General features: G+C 35.2%; 1 protein-coding gene across 7 annotated transcripts in view; it reads left to right on the top strand.

Moving 5' to 3' along the window:
• Positions 1 to 260: 260 nt before the first annotated feature.
• LOC108567147 (regulating synaptic membrane exocytosis protein 2) overlaps positions 261 to 17,785 on the top strand; it is a 28,756-nt gene continuing 11,231 nt past the window's right edge. Inside the window, exons 1-10 of one of the 7 annotated variants that reach the window (XR_001891232.1) lie at positions 261 to 1,382; positions 6,104 to 6,308; positions 10,647 to 10,993; positions 11,074 to 11,273; positions 12,133 to 12,347; positions 14,008 to 14,227; positions 14,299 to 14,472; positions 15,155 to 15,451; positions 16,741 to 16,987; positions 17,071 to 17,302. Coding sequence is in view for 1 of the 7 variants with exons in the window: in XM_017927446.1 (XP_017782935.1) it covers positions 1,273 to 1,382; positions 6,104 to 6,308; positions 10,647 to 10,993; positions 11,074 to 11,273; positions 12,133 to 12,347; positions 14,008 to 14,227; positions 14,299 to 14,472; positions 15,155 to 15,451; positions 16,741 to 16,987; positions 17,071 to 17,302 (2,247 nt within the window). In the remaining 6 variants the exon portion in view is untranslated. Of the gene's footprint in view, positions 1,383 to 6,103; positions 6,309 to 10,646; positions 10,994 to 11,073; positions 11,274 to 11,544; positions 11,619 to 12,132; positions 12,348 to 14,007; positions 14,228 to 14,298; positions 14,473 to 15,154; positions 15,452 to 16,740; positions 16,988 to 17,070; positions 17,303 to 17,785 lie in introns of all 7 variants that reach the window. The other 6 variants (XR_001891230.1, XR_001891233.1, XM_017927446.1 and 3 more) reach the window with 6 other exon arrangements.

Below are 17,785 nucleotides of genomic sequence, written 5' to 3'. Positions count from 1 at the left end.
TCAAATTTCATTTTTAAAATTATTTTTTATTGTAGAAATTTTTTGGACGCAACCAAATTTATTTTCTAATAGATCATAAAAATGTGCACCCTATGCTTCACAAAATCAGACAATCTTAGGTAAAATTTAAAGTAGACAATGAAAGATTTGGGATTGATGGTTTGCGCAGAATTGATTGAGATTATGTTCAATGATGGATATAGGAGTGGATCAGGAATATGATCGTGTTGGTGCGGTGTCCATGGAAATGGAGATGGATGTGGTGTAGTGGGTTTGGATGAGTTGAAGTTGGCGGGCGTCGGTCGCGCATGGACCCGGCGCCGCCACCCGATCGATAGACGGTTGGGTAGGTGACGTAACGTTCAATCGGTGGGCGCCGATTGGCCGGACCCGTTTTCATCCCATAATTTATTAAGTCCCCCGTATGAATGGATAAACAGCGAACTGTGATATTTGGCCCCGCACTCTCGCGGACAATGGCGATGGTGTTTTGCGGTTCGACGAAGGCCAACACCGACGGTTTCAGAGTGGTCGAACTGGTGTGCAGTGTGCAATAGCCCTTGATCATCCTACACCACCTCCACCACCATCAACGACGAAGAGGAGCGGTGAACACAGTGAAGACGTGCGAAGAGGATACACGTATACAAATACAGAGGGTACAGGGACGGACAAGTGGAGACGCACGCTAAAGAAGATCCTCGCGCACCGACGTAGTCGACGATGGTTTCTCTCCCGATCAAAAGCTGCTGGTGGTGTCATCGAGAACAATAATCGTGCATACACGCAACATCTGCAACAATCCGTTTGCGCTCCTAGGTTTTAGTCCTACGTCCTTTTTCCCCGTTCTTCGATTCTTCTTTCTGCATTCTTTCGGTCTTCTTCATTTTATATATATATCTTCATTCTCTATCTCTTTCTGGCCCTTTAGTTCAAGTGCGTTCGCGATGATAACGAGTTGATGATATTGGTGCGTGCAGTGCGGCGCGACGCGAATGTACGTATATATGTGTGCTGCGCGAGGTGTGCGAGCCGCCGCAAGCCAACTAGGATCAATCTGTGTGTGTTTATCTGACAGCCACCCGACGGCGGAGGCGGCTGCTGCTGAGATGGTGTGATACGGACATGAACCCCTACGGGTACGGGAACCTAGAGGGTCGCGCGTGATAGTTACTAGTGTGGTACTACTACCACGACCAGAAACAACCCCCTAGGAGCGGAGAGAGATCGTCAGTAGCATAGAATAGAGAGGTCGGGGGAGGCGGCGGCACCATGGACGAAGGGCCGGACCTGTCGCACCTCACGGCCGAGGAGAGGGCCATCATCGAGTCGGTGATGATGAGACAGAAGCAAGAGGAGGAACGAGAACAGGAGATCATGAGGTATCCCCACACCTCTTTCATGCACTGACACCTCAACACACGCACACACACCCACGCACACAGATACACATTTTGGCACGCGCATATCCCTACCATTCATCGGCCATATTATCTTTTATATGTCGCCAGAGACACTAACAATCATTTTCCACCATATATCCCATCTTTTTCCCCCCTAGTAGTTATTTAGATCTTTTATTCAAATAAATACATATCTTATCAAAGTCACACATAATGTGTAATTTTTTTTCATATCAACACTATTATACAACACGTTTCAGCGCAATCAAATATGAACTGATTACTCAATAATTACAATTATTTTGTTTTGATGCAGATAAAATTTACGGATCTAGTCGCTGCAATATGTATACTTTTCGTTGATTATAATATTAGAATATAATAATATATTTATATCAAAATAATTGGTATATAATACATTAAATACATATGTAAACACTAACTCTTCAATGAATTTGCAATGGCCAGTATTGATTTTCACTAAAATGCATACAAAACTTTAGATTTTTCTTTATGTAAAACTTATATCTCAGTAGAGAAACTTTATTTATTACTTCTTAATTAAAATCTATTTTTAGAAAATATGTAAAGCACGGATGAGAATTTTACAAAGTTACATAAGAATACACAGTTAATGTTACATGATAATATGATACGAAGTTCAGTGATTATTTACTATTTCGTTTCAATTGCTCTTATTTCCGATGTTAATTGAAGAATCATAAATTCTTCTTAGAATTCTGATTAAAACATTCTTAGAAATATCTATTTTCCATTTAGTGGTTTGGAAAATGACAAATATGTGCCATATGTTCAAATACTTTTTTGTATAATCACACATATTAAGAATTTTTGAGTGGATGTTTCTAAACTTAATTTGAAGGTGAAAAGAAGGCAAAATTGTAACATTTTCTTTAATACTACAAATTAGTAATTTTGTTTATATCTTTGATAAGAATTTAATCTATTACTCTTTCGATTCCAATGACAGTGCAAAATTATCAAGTTAGTTTAATTGTCATTGACATCTTATGAGATATGTCAAAAAAAAATGACTAAAATCTGAAAACGTTATGTGCTTTTGCACTAACTTTTCAATGTTATGAATGAATTTGTATCATAGATAAATACGTTTTTAACTTTTTTAAATAAAATATTCTATTTTGAGATGAGCTCCAATTTAAGATTCAGTTTATATATATTAGGCACCTAAACACTATTTCCTACTTGGATAAGAGATTTTCAGATGTTGATACAAAAATACTGAAACAATATTTAATGATATAAACACGTTAATAGCTTCTTAAATAATTTCTTTAGTATATTTCTAAATCATCTACGTGAGATGAGTCATTTAATAAAACACTTAAAACTTTGGTATTAACATTTATATGAATTAATATTTAAAAATAGCATTAACTTGTTGCTTTGATGTATTTAATTTAATGAACAAAGATATTTTTTTTGAAAATTATGTAATTCAAATTAAGAGTGTTTTTTATATTATATAATACCATCTTATAATATGGATAATTTGATAATTTTTACTTAATTTTCTTTAATTTTTTTATAGTTAAATTACTTTATGTAATTTAAATATTTAATCGGAACAGATTTCGTAAAATTTCAGTTGTGTTTAAAATGATGCAACCATCAATATTCTTGTACGTTTCCAATAGAAAATATGTGGACGCATTCATCTGAAGGTGATCACGATCGAGTAGTAAATTGTGTAAGTCTGCTCGATATTTTAATAACGCGTTTATATTTGGGGGACGTGCGAAAGAAGGGAGCAGGAATCGGCGAATCCCTCCATCGATTTCGCTCCACCAGCATTCCTTCTCGGCGAAATACAGAAATAACTTCGCTCCAAAAATGGATCAATCATTATATATTTACAAACAGAGAAAGACAGAAAACAAAGAGAACAATAAAAAAAAAAGAGAAGATGACGATCATTGTTCTTTCTTTTTTTTTGGATGGGTGCACTGTGTAACTCTGTTTTCGATGCTGAATAATAGATGCGCCAGCATTCGCGCAACGTACAATTACCGAAATGCACTTGAATCATTTACGGCGACCCACAAATTAGACAACAATAGATGCTAACGCAATTCAGTGCTGCTCTGCCAGTGTATTTCTGACAGCCTTCCCCCGACTCCAGTTATATTTATCCAAATAGTACGGAATTATATCCGTTGGACAATGAATAAATAGTTTGGAGCGCATAATGTTTGAATAGTTTTGCAATTACACCAGTTTTATATTAGTTATCATTATGATAGATGTCACATTATCGTATTAGACCTACAAATTATGATTCAAACATATGTAAAGGTACATAATCACTGCGTTTATGTGTACCAATACTAGATGTTGATGAAACTACGGATATAATTCATTTTTAGCTATTTTTTAAATGGTAAATGTAATAAAACACTTTACTTTATTGTATAACTACTAAAATATCAAAATATTGTATAATTGAACCTCTTATTCTACTATCTTCTTTCTGTTTGATATTTTTGTATGAATGAACTCAATTTTTTTTTTTGGTGATATTTATAAGTTCGTGCTTGTGGGATTTGGGAACATCCGGATGTCAGATCAAATTTTGTGATATATGATAGCACCTTGCTCGAATAATTTACAAGTCCCATGACGATCATAGATGAGCAGCAGCGCACGTAATGGAAGGCGCTGATCAAATATGTGCGCTCGTTATAAACAGCTCTGGATTAAGAAGACAAACTTTTTCTCTATAAAAATAATTCTACAAATTAGAAATTGCATAGAATCATTAATATCATACAAAAATATAACATTTATTAATCTTTTAAAAATTGAAAACTACAGTCAATCAATTTTATATTAAATATGAGCTTATTGCTGTTAATTGATAATTGATTAATTGATAAGAAAATGATTTTAATAATTCACATGATAATTTGTGTATAAATTTATTTTCATAAATATGAAACTAGATTGTTACAATTAGTAATCTTCCAAACTTTATAAATTTCTAATTAATAGTACAGCAGTACAGCGGATTCACTATAGTACGATTTGAAAATTTCAAAACAAACTAAATTTTAATTTAGAAATACGAAAATAATTTCAAAGAAAATTGTAAACAAATTCATTTTTTATACGTTCATTATCGACACAGTCAAGACTTTTTTTTATATATACAGTTTTAAAGTTTTCAATTAGTCCGGTTTCAATCAGTACGGGATATTGGAAGAAAGGAAGTTTTTCTCTTCTAATGAAGTTCTTTCATGTATATTTTGTAAATATGAGTATTATCAAGGTTTTATATTTACATTGTTTCTATTTTACTAAATCTAAAGATTATTCATACAAGCTACATACAGTTTGTAAATTCAATTGAGTCAAATTTTGCTTAACTTACTTAGATACATATTTGATTTGTGAAATAGTGAAGAGAATGATTCAATTGCTTCGATTAATGTTCGAACTCCTTGTGAAAAGTTTAGGAAATATAAAATTTTCCTAAACGATCTTGAATCATTGAGGAAATCGGAACTAACTAAGAAAATGCCATTTAACTTTTCGTTACTTCGAACTTATTCATTCGATGTTGCTTCGTATTCTTCCCGGTCCATCCGCGATTTTAGTATTCATGACCGACGTTTCGTTCGTCTAAGAAGAAAAACCGCATCATTCGAGACATCATCGCCGGCAGCGCGAATGCATGCCACACCACACCGACTGCCTCTTGATTCGTTATATAACCGGAGGATCAGCTCTCTATATAAATGTGCCGGAGGAAAGAAATCCGACGGCAATTCTGTTAAGTCCCAGAGACGGGTCATAAATAAAAATGTATATATATATATTGTTCGGATCTTTAGTGGTCGTGATTGATGTAGTAGCCCTCTTCCTTATTCCCTTCTTCATCATCATCCAAGTATAATTCCGACTATTCCGTTATTGTCATCATCATCAAAACGGATTTGCCTTTAAACTAATATTCATACACTGAATATAGAAATCTGCTAATGGCATGGATACACTAATTATAGATTCAGCTTCCGTCTGCATAATCGCACCCGAAAATCGATATCCTCGTGTAACATCAAAACCGAAGTAAAATTAACTTTATTCTAAATATACCGCATTAATGCATAAATTACAAAATTCGATGAAAAATAACAATGTTTATTGTATCTCAATTTATTTAATGATTACTTTTAAATCTTATTTTGATCGTTCACGTGAATTTATTTATATTAATTAATTACATTATCAATATATTTAATTCTACACATAATAAATATTGAATTTTTAGGTTAGGTTTTAGCGTACTTGCTTAACTTAGGTTAGATTATCTTAGGATTTTTAAAACAATTATTATATTTACAAATATTTTAATTAAAAGACTTACAATTCTTGCACTAATCCGTCTAATGCTGACAAAATATATTTAAAATGATCAAATAAATTTATATTTTAAATTTTATTTATATTTTAAATTTTACTAATTTTGGTTAAAATAATTACAAAATTTATTGGTTCTTTAGACAGAAGTTTTTCTGCTCTAGTATTTCTATTATTATGTATAAAGTTGGTAAACTTATATCTATATTGGGATATTCTAAGAGAGTTTTTTTTTCTCGTATAAAGTTTAAAATTGTGTGAGTTTCGTATAAATCGTTATACTTTGTTATTTGTTTTAGGCGGAAGGCGGACGAGGTGCAAGTATTGGAGGATTCCATAAGGGCGAGAAGCGAGCAGCACAAGAAGGCCGGTGTCGAACTGGACGCCACATGTCACATCTGCCTGAAGACGAAGTTTGCGGATGGCGTCGGACATTTGTGCAATTACTGTTCCATCAGGTGCTGCGCTCGATGCGGCGGAAAGGTCACGCTGCGATCTACAAAGGTACACTCAACTTTCTTCATTATTCTTATTATCATTATTTTGTTTCAATACGAAATTCCACTGTTTAGTTGAGATATCAGAGTTACATGTTCGTAGGGTCGATGCTAGTTTTCGATAAGATTTTGGGTAGTCGTAGGTCGAGGACAATCCCATTATAGTGTTTCGAGTCTGCTCCATTCACGTTCCGTTTGTGTAGATTTCAATAGGATTAAGTGACGTGGCATCTCCTCATATTTATCTTTTTGAACGCACCAAAAGGAAATCTCCAATTCAAAACCAGATCACGAGAGTAATACGAAATCTATTTCAGTCTGCAAATCCGCAATTACTTTGCAGTTAATCTCGTCTCAATCTTCACTTCATGACCAGACCATAAATGTGCTACTTTTATATCAAGCATTAACGAAATACTCGTAGCTACAAAATACTTATTACATAAGTATGTAATATTATAATACTAAATTTTTAATATATGATATAAACTTGATAACTACATATAATAATTGAGAGAAGGTATCAGCTTACTAAAAACTGACTTTGAAAAATGCATATGGAGTGAGTGACCATCCGATATATTTGCATAGAGCTTTTTCGTCCTCGTTCTCTTGTTTGTCCCCGAAGAAATGATCCGTCACTTATACACTATATACCCGTATATACTTGTAGTAGCTGGGGACCAAATGTCAACAGCAACCAACCAAACACGAAATCGATCCGAAGCCAAAGAGGAAACAAAAAAAGGGCAGAAGAGAAATGATCCAAAAAAAGAAATACTTAATGCTTTTACATCAACACTACCTCAATTCACATTTATTGTTTATAATTAATAAAATTGCAAGGTTTTAACCTTTGTAATATTACGAAATATTGAAGGATATTAGATAATTTGAAGTTATTAAATCGAAGATTCATATAATTGGATCTAAAGATAAAGAAAAACAAAGGCTATTGTTATAAAATATTTATATTTTGAGGAAATATTATAGAAATTGAAGTAATCAAATGGAGATTGGTCAAATGAATTGTTTATGCATGAATTAGGATGAAAGCAATTATAAAACTGTGTCGATGGGAATACTGTATATAACTTCTGGATATAATCCAACGAACTATATAAACCATTTGGTAGCAGATCAATAAAGAGGTACTAAATAAAGATAAAACTAAATTGTTACAGTTTCAGTATGACTATTAAATATACATGAACAGTCTTTTAGTAAGCCAATAAAATAAATGTATTTCAAATTATAATAATTTGATTATAATTCTAAAATATTTTTTTAAATAAGTCAGAAAAATCTCAATTGAGGTTTGGTTCATAGCAATAAAGATTTTTTTTTTAAATAATTAAGAGTGTATGAAGATGTATTGAATGTTTAAAAAAAAAATCGTTTTTTAATCATACAAACACTTGAAACTATAGTTAAAATTACATGACATACTTAAATAATAGTCATGTTTTCATTTTAATGTAATTTTAGTTTTTAGAGTGTGTTAACATGTTTTCTTATTTTTATATTCCTGTCGTAAAACTTCTTTTGAACGTTTTGTCAAAAAAATGAATGCTTTTGCATAGTTTGTGGGTGAATGTCGGCTGCGTTGCATAATGTACGTGAGCGAAACCGAAGCTTTTAAATTTTTAATGTATTTCTGGATGGTTTAACTTTGTTACCGGAAGGGTTAATTTTTGAGCGCGCTCTTGAGGATGCTGCGAGTGCGAGCAAGAGAAGCGTATTTTTTTTAAACTAATATTTTCGATTACTTATTTTCTCTTTCCCGCTAAATGAATTAGATTAGGAAATTTGTGAATGGAGTAATGCTTTATTTTTATTTGGGGATTGAAGAAGGTGGAGTATGCCCAACGGTGGTGGTGGTGTCGATGATGGTGTCGGAGGGGGTACGACGATGATGACGACGGATGATGCGAGTTCAAAGGAGAGGCAGGCCACGGGGGCGGCAAGAGAAAAGGGGCCTCGGGTTTGGTTCAGGATCAGGAAGTGGTTGAGCGATGAAAGGGGTGGGAGGGAATGGCGAGGATCGCGGGGGCGGCGGAAAGGGCGAGATAGATGTATATATACAGTGAGTGGGTGGGTTTGTACCAAATGCAAGAGAGAGAGAGAGAGTCAGAGATAGAATGAGTGAGTGAGAGAGAGAGCAAGATACAGGGTGTAGGTGGCGTGAAGGGTGAGTTGCAAAGTGGTTGTGTGTGTGTGTTTGGGAATCAATACGGCGCGTCACGTCCTGTGACGTCAGCTGTTTCTTGCCGTCAATTCCAGTCCCTTCGTCGGCCCTGGAGGGCTGGAGGCACGGGGGCGGCGGAGCCCACGCGTCCCGGGCTCAGCGAAACCCGTCAATGGGCACCACCGGTCACACCACACCACAATTACATGGCGTACATAAATGACATGGTAACATACAGACAGACGACATCCATGACTCTCTTCGCTCTTCAACCTTTGACCAACCTCACCTCAATCTCAATTGTTTACACAATCAAAAGGCATTTCCGTAAATTAAATGTAATCAAGCCTATTTTGACAATATCAAGGATATTGTAAAATATGAATAATGGAAACAGTACGAACTACACGAATAAAGTTAACAATTAAACAATGCTTAAACGCACTTTAGACTCAACAATGAATAATTATTTTAATTAATGCATATTAGGCGAACAAACTTAATCAGAATCTAAATTTATATAGAAATAGTTTATAAAAATAATTTAATTAAATATATAAACTTTTTGATACATTTTGTCAAAAAGTTACAACTAATTTATATTCAATACTTACCAGAATCTCCAAAGAATTAAAATAATTCATAAACATATTTTCTGATTATTTTAAAATCATTTATTTGAGTTATTGACAATGATCAACTCCATCTTATGTTTATTATAAAAGCAGACATTGATAAACATTTGAGTAGCTTGAAGATGGCTCCAATGTAAAGTTTGAATAACTTTAAGAAAAAGTATAGCGTCGTTAAAGATTAACGTTCATTTATGAGCTTAAGTCATTTCTAAGTTGTGATACGAAATAAACAATACATTCTACATTACTTTTGTTATGACAAACTCAACGTGTCATAAAAATATTACAAATTCAAAACTAGATATATATTAAACTGTTACGAAGTATAAATTATATAAAAACCACAATTATTATTTTCTATCGAAAAGAACTAATAAAATAATATTAATATTTAAAATATCATTTTTTTTGCTATGAGTTGATTTTTACCATATTCGTATTTCAAGTATTATTCAAATATATTCAATTAATTTTAAATCAAATTGATATTGAGAAAGAATGACGAGATTTCCTTATGTTTTTGGTCTGTTATTCATTTAATCATTTCTGCATTATTTCGGCACAAGTTACTAGATGTTTGATAGTTTCATCATACTCTCTGTAAACACAATTTAGTTACTCATTGTAGTACTATAAAGTAGAAATAGTTCAATTAATATTGGTTTGTGTATTAAAAAAAAATACTAACAATTTTCTCGATTCAAATTATTAATAGACTGTGTGAATATGAGAATGCATGTATTATATTTAATAAGAAGGTTAAATTGTATAAATAAGTTTATACATATTCTGTATTTGTTAGATTTATATTTTAACAAATAAAGTATTATATTAATAACTGTAATAATTTAATTATTTTATCATAAATTATTATATTATATGTAACAAATAAACATACACGTGATAATAAATATTGTGAAACCTTCAATAAAATCAATATGAAAAATATATAATTCAGAAGAAACTCATTTATGGATGAATATAGATCATACTATGCTGGGGGGATGAAGTTAATGAGAGTTATAAAAACGGAAACCTCTTCAAATAAAGTTGCAATAAGTTTGATTGAAATTCGAAAGATGAAATTGCAATTGACGTATTTCGAATAAATCAAATACTGCATTCAAAAATTCAGTATATGAAACATTGATTGAGAATATTTTATTGATTGATTAATGAAATTGTCTATACGTTTTAAATAAGTGAAATATTAAAGGAATGGATGTGAATGAAACCTACAATATTGTCTCTGGATTATCTAGCTAAACTTTTGGATAATCTCAATATATACACAATCAGCTTATTTCTATGTAAATCGTTTTGCGGATTCGCAACTACTTCCTGCTAAAAGGATTTCTATGTTTAGTAATTTAATAATATTTGAGCAATGCTTCTAAATTTGTTTGTTTCTTCTTGTTGTTAAACTTGATGCGTATTTTATTTTAAAGGCTTTATTTTGTAATATTGCAATATTTGAATTTGCAATGAATTATTTCACGATCATTTTGTGTATGCGATGCAGGTGGTTTGGGTCTGCATATTGTGCAGAAAGAAACAGGAGCTTCTCAGCAAGACGGGGCAGTGGATGGTGGGAACTGCCCCGATGGATACGGAGATACCCACTCATCAGATCCAGCAGGCACCATCGGACAAGAGGCCGAAACTGGAGAGAGCCCATTCCGCCGCCGAGAAGGAGAACCAACCGCTCCAGAGGTCTGGAAGCACCCTGCGAAGACAGTACTCAGAGCAGGACCCAAAGTTGCCTTCCTGCGAACGCTACCAAACCGTTTACAACGAGGATGATCCCAGGTTCTACCAAGGAGAACTGGAGGGGCTCATGCGCACCCATCCCCACCTAGTGCCTAGGATGTAAGAACGACCTCCCACTCCCTATCTGAAAGCCGGAAGCGGAAATAAACCATCGGATGCTAATTGAGAATGACTTTTAGATACACGGATCAGGACCAGGAACCGATGTCGATGGACATCCAACGGATTTCGACGGCGTCGAGCGCCAACAAGAAACACAAACGCTCCGGTTCCGGAAAGAAGCACCAGCAGCCCCAACAACAACGATCTTTCTCGTCCTCTGAAGAGGACCTGAAATCAACGCCAGAGTACGGAAGCGACGAGCGCGACAGCGAAAAAGGTAAGTCCCGGGGGACCCCACATCTCTTCGTCTTTTTCTTCTACAAATACAAGCGAACGAACAAAAAAAAACATACCCCCCAAACTGAAAAGAAAATAGAGAAAAAAAAAAGTTGTTGCTCCCAGTCAAGATGATGATGAAAACGCGATTCCGGTTTGATTTATTTTTTTGAACATTTACACATATTAATTAACAATTATATAATTTACTTATTCTTATAGAGGACATGTAATTGCAATCATTAAAGGTCGTATTTAAACCAACATTACAGGGTGTCGCGAAAATATATCGGATAGATTGAGTCGTCAGGCGATACTAGATGAGAAAATCAAAATGTTTTTAGCGGTGAGATTCCAAACTTGTTGATGTGTTAAACGATGTCTTGTATTTTTTTTCTCCCTTTATTTTTGTTGGTCTTTCTATCTGTGTTCAGTTTTTTTTCATTGTCTGAATAACGTAAATGTGGTATACAGATAAGAAAAAAAGAACAGATGAATTGAGAACGAAACTGATGATGATGTTGCATGAAAATTTCCTACATTATTTTTGTTTATTTTTTTTGATGTTGTGATCTCTGCTCTGTTTTTCTATCTCTCTATTTATCATTGTTGATCGCTGTTGTCTTTCGATTTTGGGAATGGGTGGAAAAGCATTTTTTTTTTAAAGTCGGCAAATAGAAAATGAATCGGTCCAATAATTGCAATAATCTGTTTTTATTCTGAAATCTCATTTGCAAAGTAAAGTAATATATCAAATGAAATCGAATCCCTTGTAACAATGATGATGATGATGCCTGTATTAATGTTTCTTGGGGGGGTAAGTATGCTGTGATGTGATGATTGTGATGATGATGAACTAGGTGGTGGTGAGTGGATGTACATTGTGGCGCCGCGTCCGCTGCAGGACGTGACGGCGGACAACCGCGGCTTCACCGAGAGGAGAAAGAAGACGGTCAGGTTCGATCATCAGGCCTGGGACCGGCAGGGATCTCAGGATTCGCACAGGGACTCCGGTATTGATACATCGTCCACATTCACGTCCAGTGAAGACTCCACCAGAGGCGACGCGCCCAAGGTGCGATCATCTTGAACTTGACCCTCCTTCTCACCTCTGATTTTCAACTACATTCAAAAGATCCAAACCAAAAGTCAAAATGTAAAAGGGGAAAACGTTCTGCTGACAATTGCATGGAACATGGAAAAAATTTACAAGTGCCAGTAATTAAATTAATTAAACAGTCTTCAATCATATTTAATAGTTTTAGTATTATTTAATCCATTTGAAACTAATTTACAAAACAACTTTGAGAGGAAATTAACTAACAAATACAGAATACAAGTTATTTGCATACATTAGATAAATTTGTTAAACGTAACTAGTTATTGTAAAAAATTAGTTAGAATAGTTTACTTACCAGAAAATGCACAAGTGTAGTAAAATTAATCTAAAACACAATTAATAATTTTACATTTTTCTTTAAATTAAATTTGTAGATAATAATAATTAATATATAATAAGAAATAATTAAAAATACATTTTTTATGAAAAATAATCATAATTCAAGATCCAATTAATCAATTAAAATAAAATTTTAGTTTCTGAGATATAATTTGGTGGATGCGCCGGGTAATATTATTTCGTAAAGTCTCAAAAAATTGAAATTATCTTGTTATTAAGTAATTTAATATATTTGAATGTGTTTCCGGTTTCATGCAAATAAATCAGAAACGATTTTCTCCTTTTTCGCATCTGCCTCTCCTATGAACTTTCAAATCACACACAAAGCAAATTTGAAACCGAACTTAATTCGGACGGGACGAAAATAGCTCGGATTATTCCCGAATAAACAGTAAATGGCATGTCTTTGAGTTAGTTGCTTTATAATTGAGTTTTCCCGAACTAGAGTGAACGACGACGAGAGTTTCATTTGTTTCGTTTTTTTTTATTGTTGTTTGTTTTGAATTATTTAGAATGTAACGAACACAAGTAACGACACAAGATACACGGACATAGAGACACCAACACACACATGAGTACATAAAGATAGAGGAAAATTATGTGATATTTTGGTTAGATAATAGCAATTTCAGTAGTCGCCGTTTTCTCTAACTCACTCTCTCTCTATGTGTATCTCCCCGTTTCCCATTGCGTCATTACATCTCATCTAGTTGCAAGGCAGCCGCGCGCGGAAATTCAGGAAAATCGAACCGAAACACGGACATTCCGCCGCTACTACTACTACAACATGCTAATATTATGTAATGTTGTTTCGTTGTAATTCCGTTTTCGCTATTGGCGGAGATCAATAGATCGCGCAACTCGATTTTCGGGTAGAGCCGTTTCCCAGCACTTAAATTCATTTAGGGATCGAAGAGTGTGTAAGTACGATTGGAATGAAAGTGGGAAAATTATAAGAAAGATGATAGAAATATGTAGATATTGCATGCTTCTAATTGGCGCCGTTGCATGGCTTTATTTTTACTTTATTTGTTGTTTCCTTGGCATTTTCAATCCAAACTTGAAATGATTGTCGTTTCTTTTACTTAATACAGTCGTGTCAGTTCGTATTTACTAAACGCGATGTGCCGTAATTTGCGGAAACTGTATTAAGAAAGAAATAAAACGATAGGAGAAGCCTGGCGGATGGTGATTAAAAGAACTGTTTTAATCACCATCTTGTTCACTGCGCTTCCCCCTTGCGGATAGTTCTGGAAAGATGTTTGTCTTTGTGCAGCATCCGTTGTCATGGCAAGTGTCAACGGATGGCACTCGGATGATTGGCCACATGATTTTGAGACGGGGGGCGGCGGGCCGTGACAATACCGGATCGGGGGCGGCGATTCTCGGACTGAAGGTGGCCGGCGGTAGGATCTTGGATGGAGGCCTACGTGGCGCCATCATCGAGAAGGTGAAGAAGGGCAGCATTGCCGACGTGGAGGGCCAGCTCAGACCCGGTGAGTTTCAGATGAACACGGATTTTGAACACTTAATGACTAACTTCTTTTGTTCTCCAATTTGCTTTTAGGGGATGAGGTCATTGAGTGGAATGGACGGCCGTTGCAAGGCAAAAGTTACCAGGAGGTATCTGACATCATTGCGGAAAGTAAGCAGGAAGCGAACGTGGAGTTGATAGTCAGTAGAAGTATGGGAAGCAGGAGGGCCGCTCAGGCCACCTGGCGGCAGTCCGTGGCACAAAGAGGTACATGAAAACGCACCTAAATGAACCAAACGAAAATCGGTTTAGTTACAACCAATAAATAATTAGTAATATAAAGCGAGGGAGGAACCACTAAGGCCATCCCCTCGAACCGTCAGCCTATTAGAGAAGGCTTATAGTAACTAAGGCTATGCGTTGTTAAATCATTCTTTTGTTTTTAAACCATTAGTGACTTAGCGTGATACACATAAACACACCTTTCTTTTATAATATGCACGCTATAACACTTACACGAAAGCTACGAAACACAAACACTTGATGTTTTTTTTTTATAATATTTTATTTCTAATATCTTTATTTATATATATAATACTTTAGCATTAATATTCTAATGAAAGTATTTTTAATTTGTCTCAATATATCTCTTTTAGATAAATGGCAAGAGCAAGATTTCCGTGAGCAAGTTCTCCTAATGTGCGTGTGTAACAGTTAACCTTTCACTTCCGCAAAAGAAAAACGATCTCTTGTAATGTTGTATTAAATCGTGGGAGCAACAACTCTATGTTTATGTGTATCCTTCCACTTTATCCACCGAAAAGAAACTTCACTCCTTGTTCTTTTTTTTTGTACAATATTATCATTAATGGTTTAATGTTTAAATCTAAATCTCTAAATCACTGAAAGATCACTGCAAGGCTTAAGTTTCGTTTGTTCATGGTTTCAGGCCAGAGCCAGTGGCCTGCGGATATTGGAGAAGGATACGAAAGGCCGCACGTCCTCGTGACTTCGCCTGGCAGTCCTGAGAGACCTAGACCCGCGCCGACGGTGGCGCCCAGCGTCGGAGGTCGAGTCCAGGTCAGGTTAGGTTTCGAACCTGCCACCTTGCAGCTGCTTGTGACGATCGTCTGCGCTGCTGGTCTAACACCCAGATCACCACATCAACCTCGCAATCCTTATTGCAAACTCTTCCTCTTACCAGACAGATCGGAAAAGAGCAAACGCAGAACAAGAACTTTAGCAGGTAATACATATATTATTATACAAAAATTAAAGGTTTAAAATATCTTCATTCGAAAATAAAAGTTTAAGAATAGCATTGTTCATGGAATAGAAATCGGGTTCTAGATTTATAGAACATATAGCCAATTCTACTATTTTCATTAAATAGCAATTGATTTGTTGTTTGGGACAATTCCAAATACGTAATGTAAGGGATATTTCGTTGCTGTAATTTCAAAGAAACATTGATTAACCCTATTTATAAATTGGCGATTTCAATATTCTCAACCAACTGAAATATAGTATTCGATTTTTATGCATAATCATGTATAGCATTCGCTTTAATGGTAAAAAAACAGTAAGATATAGAAGTTGCCTATCATAATTTATTGATTCGCGCATTAGATCGTGTGTTATGAAATGTAGAAAACATATTTAAGTTTTTAAAATAATAATATTTATTTTCTCGCATAGATCACAACAATATGCTAATATTATAAATAAAATTGGTTTGTTGTACATAGAAAAAAGTTAATTCCTATAAATTAGTTATTGATATTATAGTATATAGTATAGTAACTCAAAGTCATGATACAATGAATGTATCATTCGTTATTTTAGGGTTTCGAAACTCAAGTTCAGTCATAGTTTGACGAGAAAAAAATGTTTTGGTATTTGACGAATGCTCGGATTTTTTTTATACGAAAGATAATTTAAAAATTGTGGATGTGCCGGGTAATATAGACTCAGAAATAATGAAATGGTTTCAGGTGCATACATTTAATGCTAATAGTTTTATTTCAAGAGTTGTTTGAACTTTCTTTCTGAATGACACCGAATGAACTTTAATTTTTGTTTTGAGATGAAGGCTGACCTGATATTATAATATGGATGTAAAAATTAATGGGTAGGAAAATTTGCGGATATTTGTTTCTTTTTTCTTTGTATATGATCAATGGGTGGTTGAGATCGAGGGAAAAAGCGATGCGGGATATAAATGAATACGTATCTTTGGTTGTATGCCAATGGGGGGCATGGGATAGTGAGTGTAAAGAGACGCCGCACGGTCTAAGGACGGGCGTCGCGACGCCGCCAGCCGGACGCCGCCACGCACCAAATTTTCAATTTCTTTTCCTTCTCTTTTTTTTCTCTCCGTTCGCCCCCTCCCCCCCCAAATCTTTTGGCCTATGTTTGTTATACATGTGGGGTAGGGTTGGAACGGTTTGTTCCTAGTGTGGGGAACAGGAGGAGGATGTGTTTTGGTTGTGTTCCAAGATGCTGAAGTCGCGTTCCTTTCGTTCGTGTTTAAAGGGACGACGGAACCGATGTGGAATCAAACTTTCGTGTACTCTGGTCTGCGGAGGACCGATTTGAGATTGAGAGCTCTCGAGATCACCGTCTGGGATTACGTGAGGTACGGAGCGAACGACTTCCTGGGTGAGACCGTCATCGAACTGTGGCCGCTGGACGAGCAGCCGACCTGGCGCACCCTTGGACCTCACGAGGACGTCGCCCTCACGCCAAGCGAACATCTGTCACCGCCCAGCACAGGATCGAGGTAGGTCTTCTGTGACTGGACCACCTCTTCATCCTTTCATCGTTTAATTCTGGCTATATCTCATTTTTTGTATTAACTTTTAGCGCTAGATTTTCAGACTCGGACACCCCGTCGGAGTGCGAGATCGACGGCAGCCGCGAACGACGAGGGGCGGACGGCGCGAGCGTCAGCAGCGTGGGCAGCTCTTCTAGTCCACCCAGAGACACGGAACGGAGGTCCAGGAGGGACCAAGATCTCATGCACCAGTCCTATGTTAACCATTCTGCACCCATCAACAACAATCATCATCACCATCAGCAATCTGGATATCGAAGGGTAAGTGCAAACTATACTTCTAATCAGTTTAGATTCTAAGTGAACAAAGACAAAATACTTATGCACAAACCAATAATTATTGAATACATTTTTGTTCTCTCACTCTCAATAATTACTAATCACCTTAAACAGTTTATCGATATTATAATAAACACATTTGAATTATTCGTGAAATATGATATAATGATAACTTCTTTACTTTAAAATGAACTTCAATGGCAATTAGTTGCAATTACATTATGTGCTATTATAAATGGAATTCCTATATATCCAAAATGATGGATTGGAAACTTTTTACTTAAGACCAATGAACTTTATGAATCTTTCTGAGGTGTTTTATTGTCGTAGTAATTTTTTTTTTTATCAAAAATGTAAAGTTTATATACAAGTTCTTTAATATCGACCGAAACATAAATGTTTGTTTTTTTTTTTAAATTAATAGCGACCAAACTGCTATTACGAGAAAATTAGCCGAAATGGAGT

The sequence above is a fragment of the Nicrophorus vespilloides genome, unplaced genomic scaffold (assembly GCF_001412225.1).
Source record: "Nicrophorus vespilloides isolate i.1.1-1 unplaced genomic scaffold, Nicve_v1.0, whole genome shotgun sequence".
Lineage (NCBI taxonomy): Eukaryota > Metazoa > Arthropoda > Insecta > Coleoptera > Silphidae > Nicrophorus > Nicrophorus vespilloides.
This window is presented reverse-complemented; position numbering and strand designations above follow the sequence as displayed.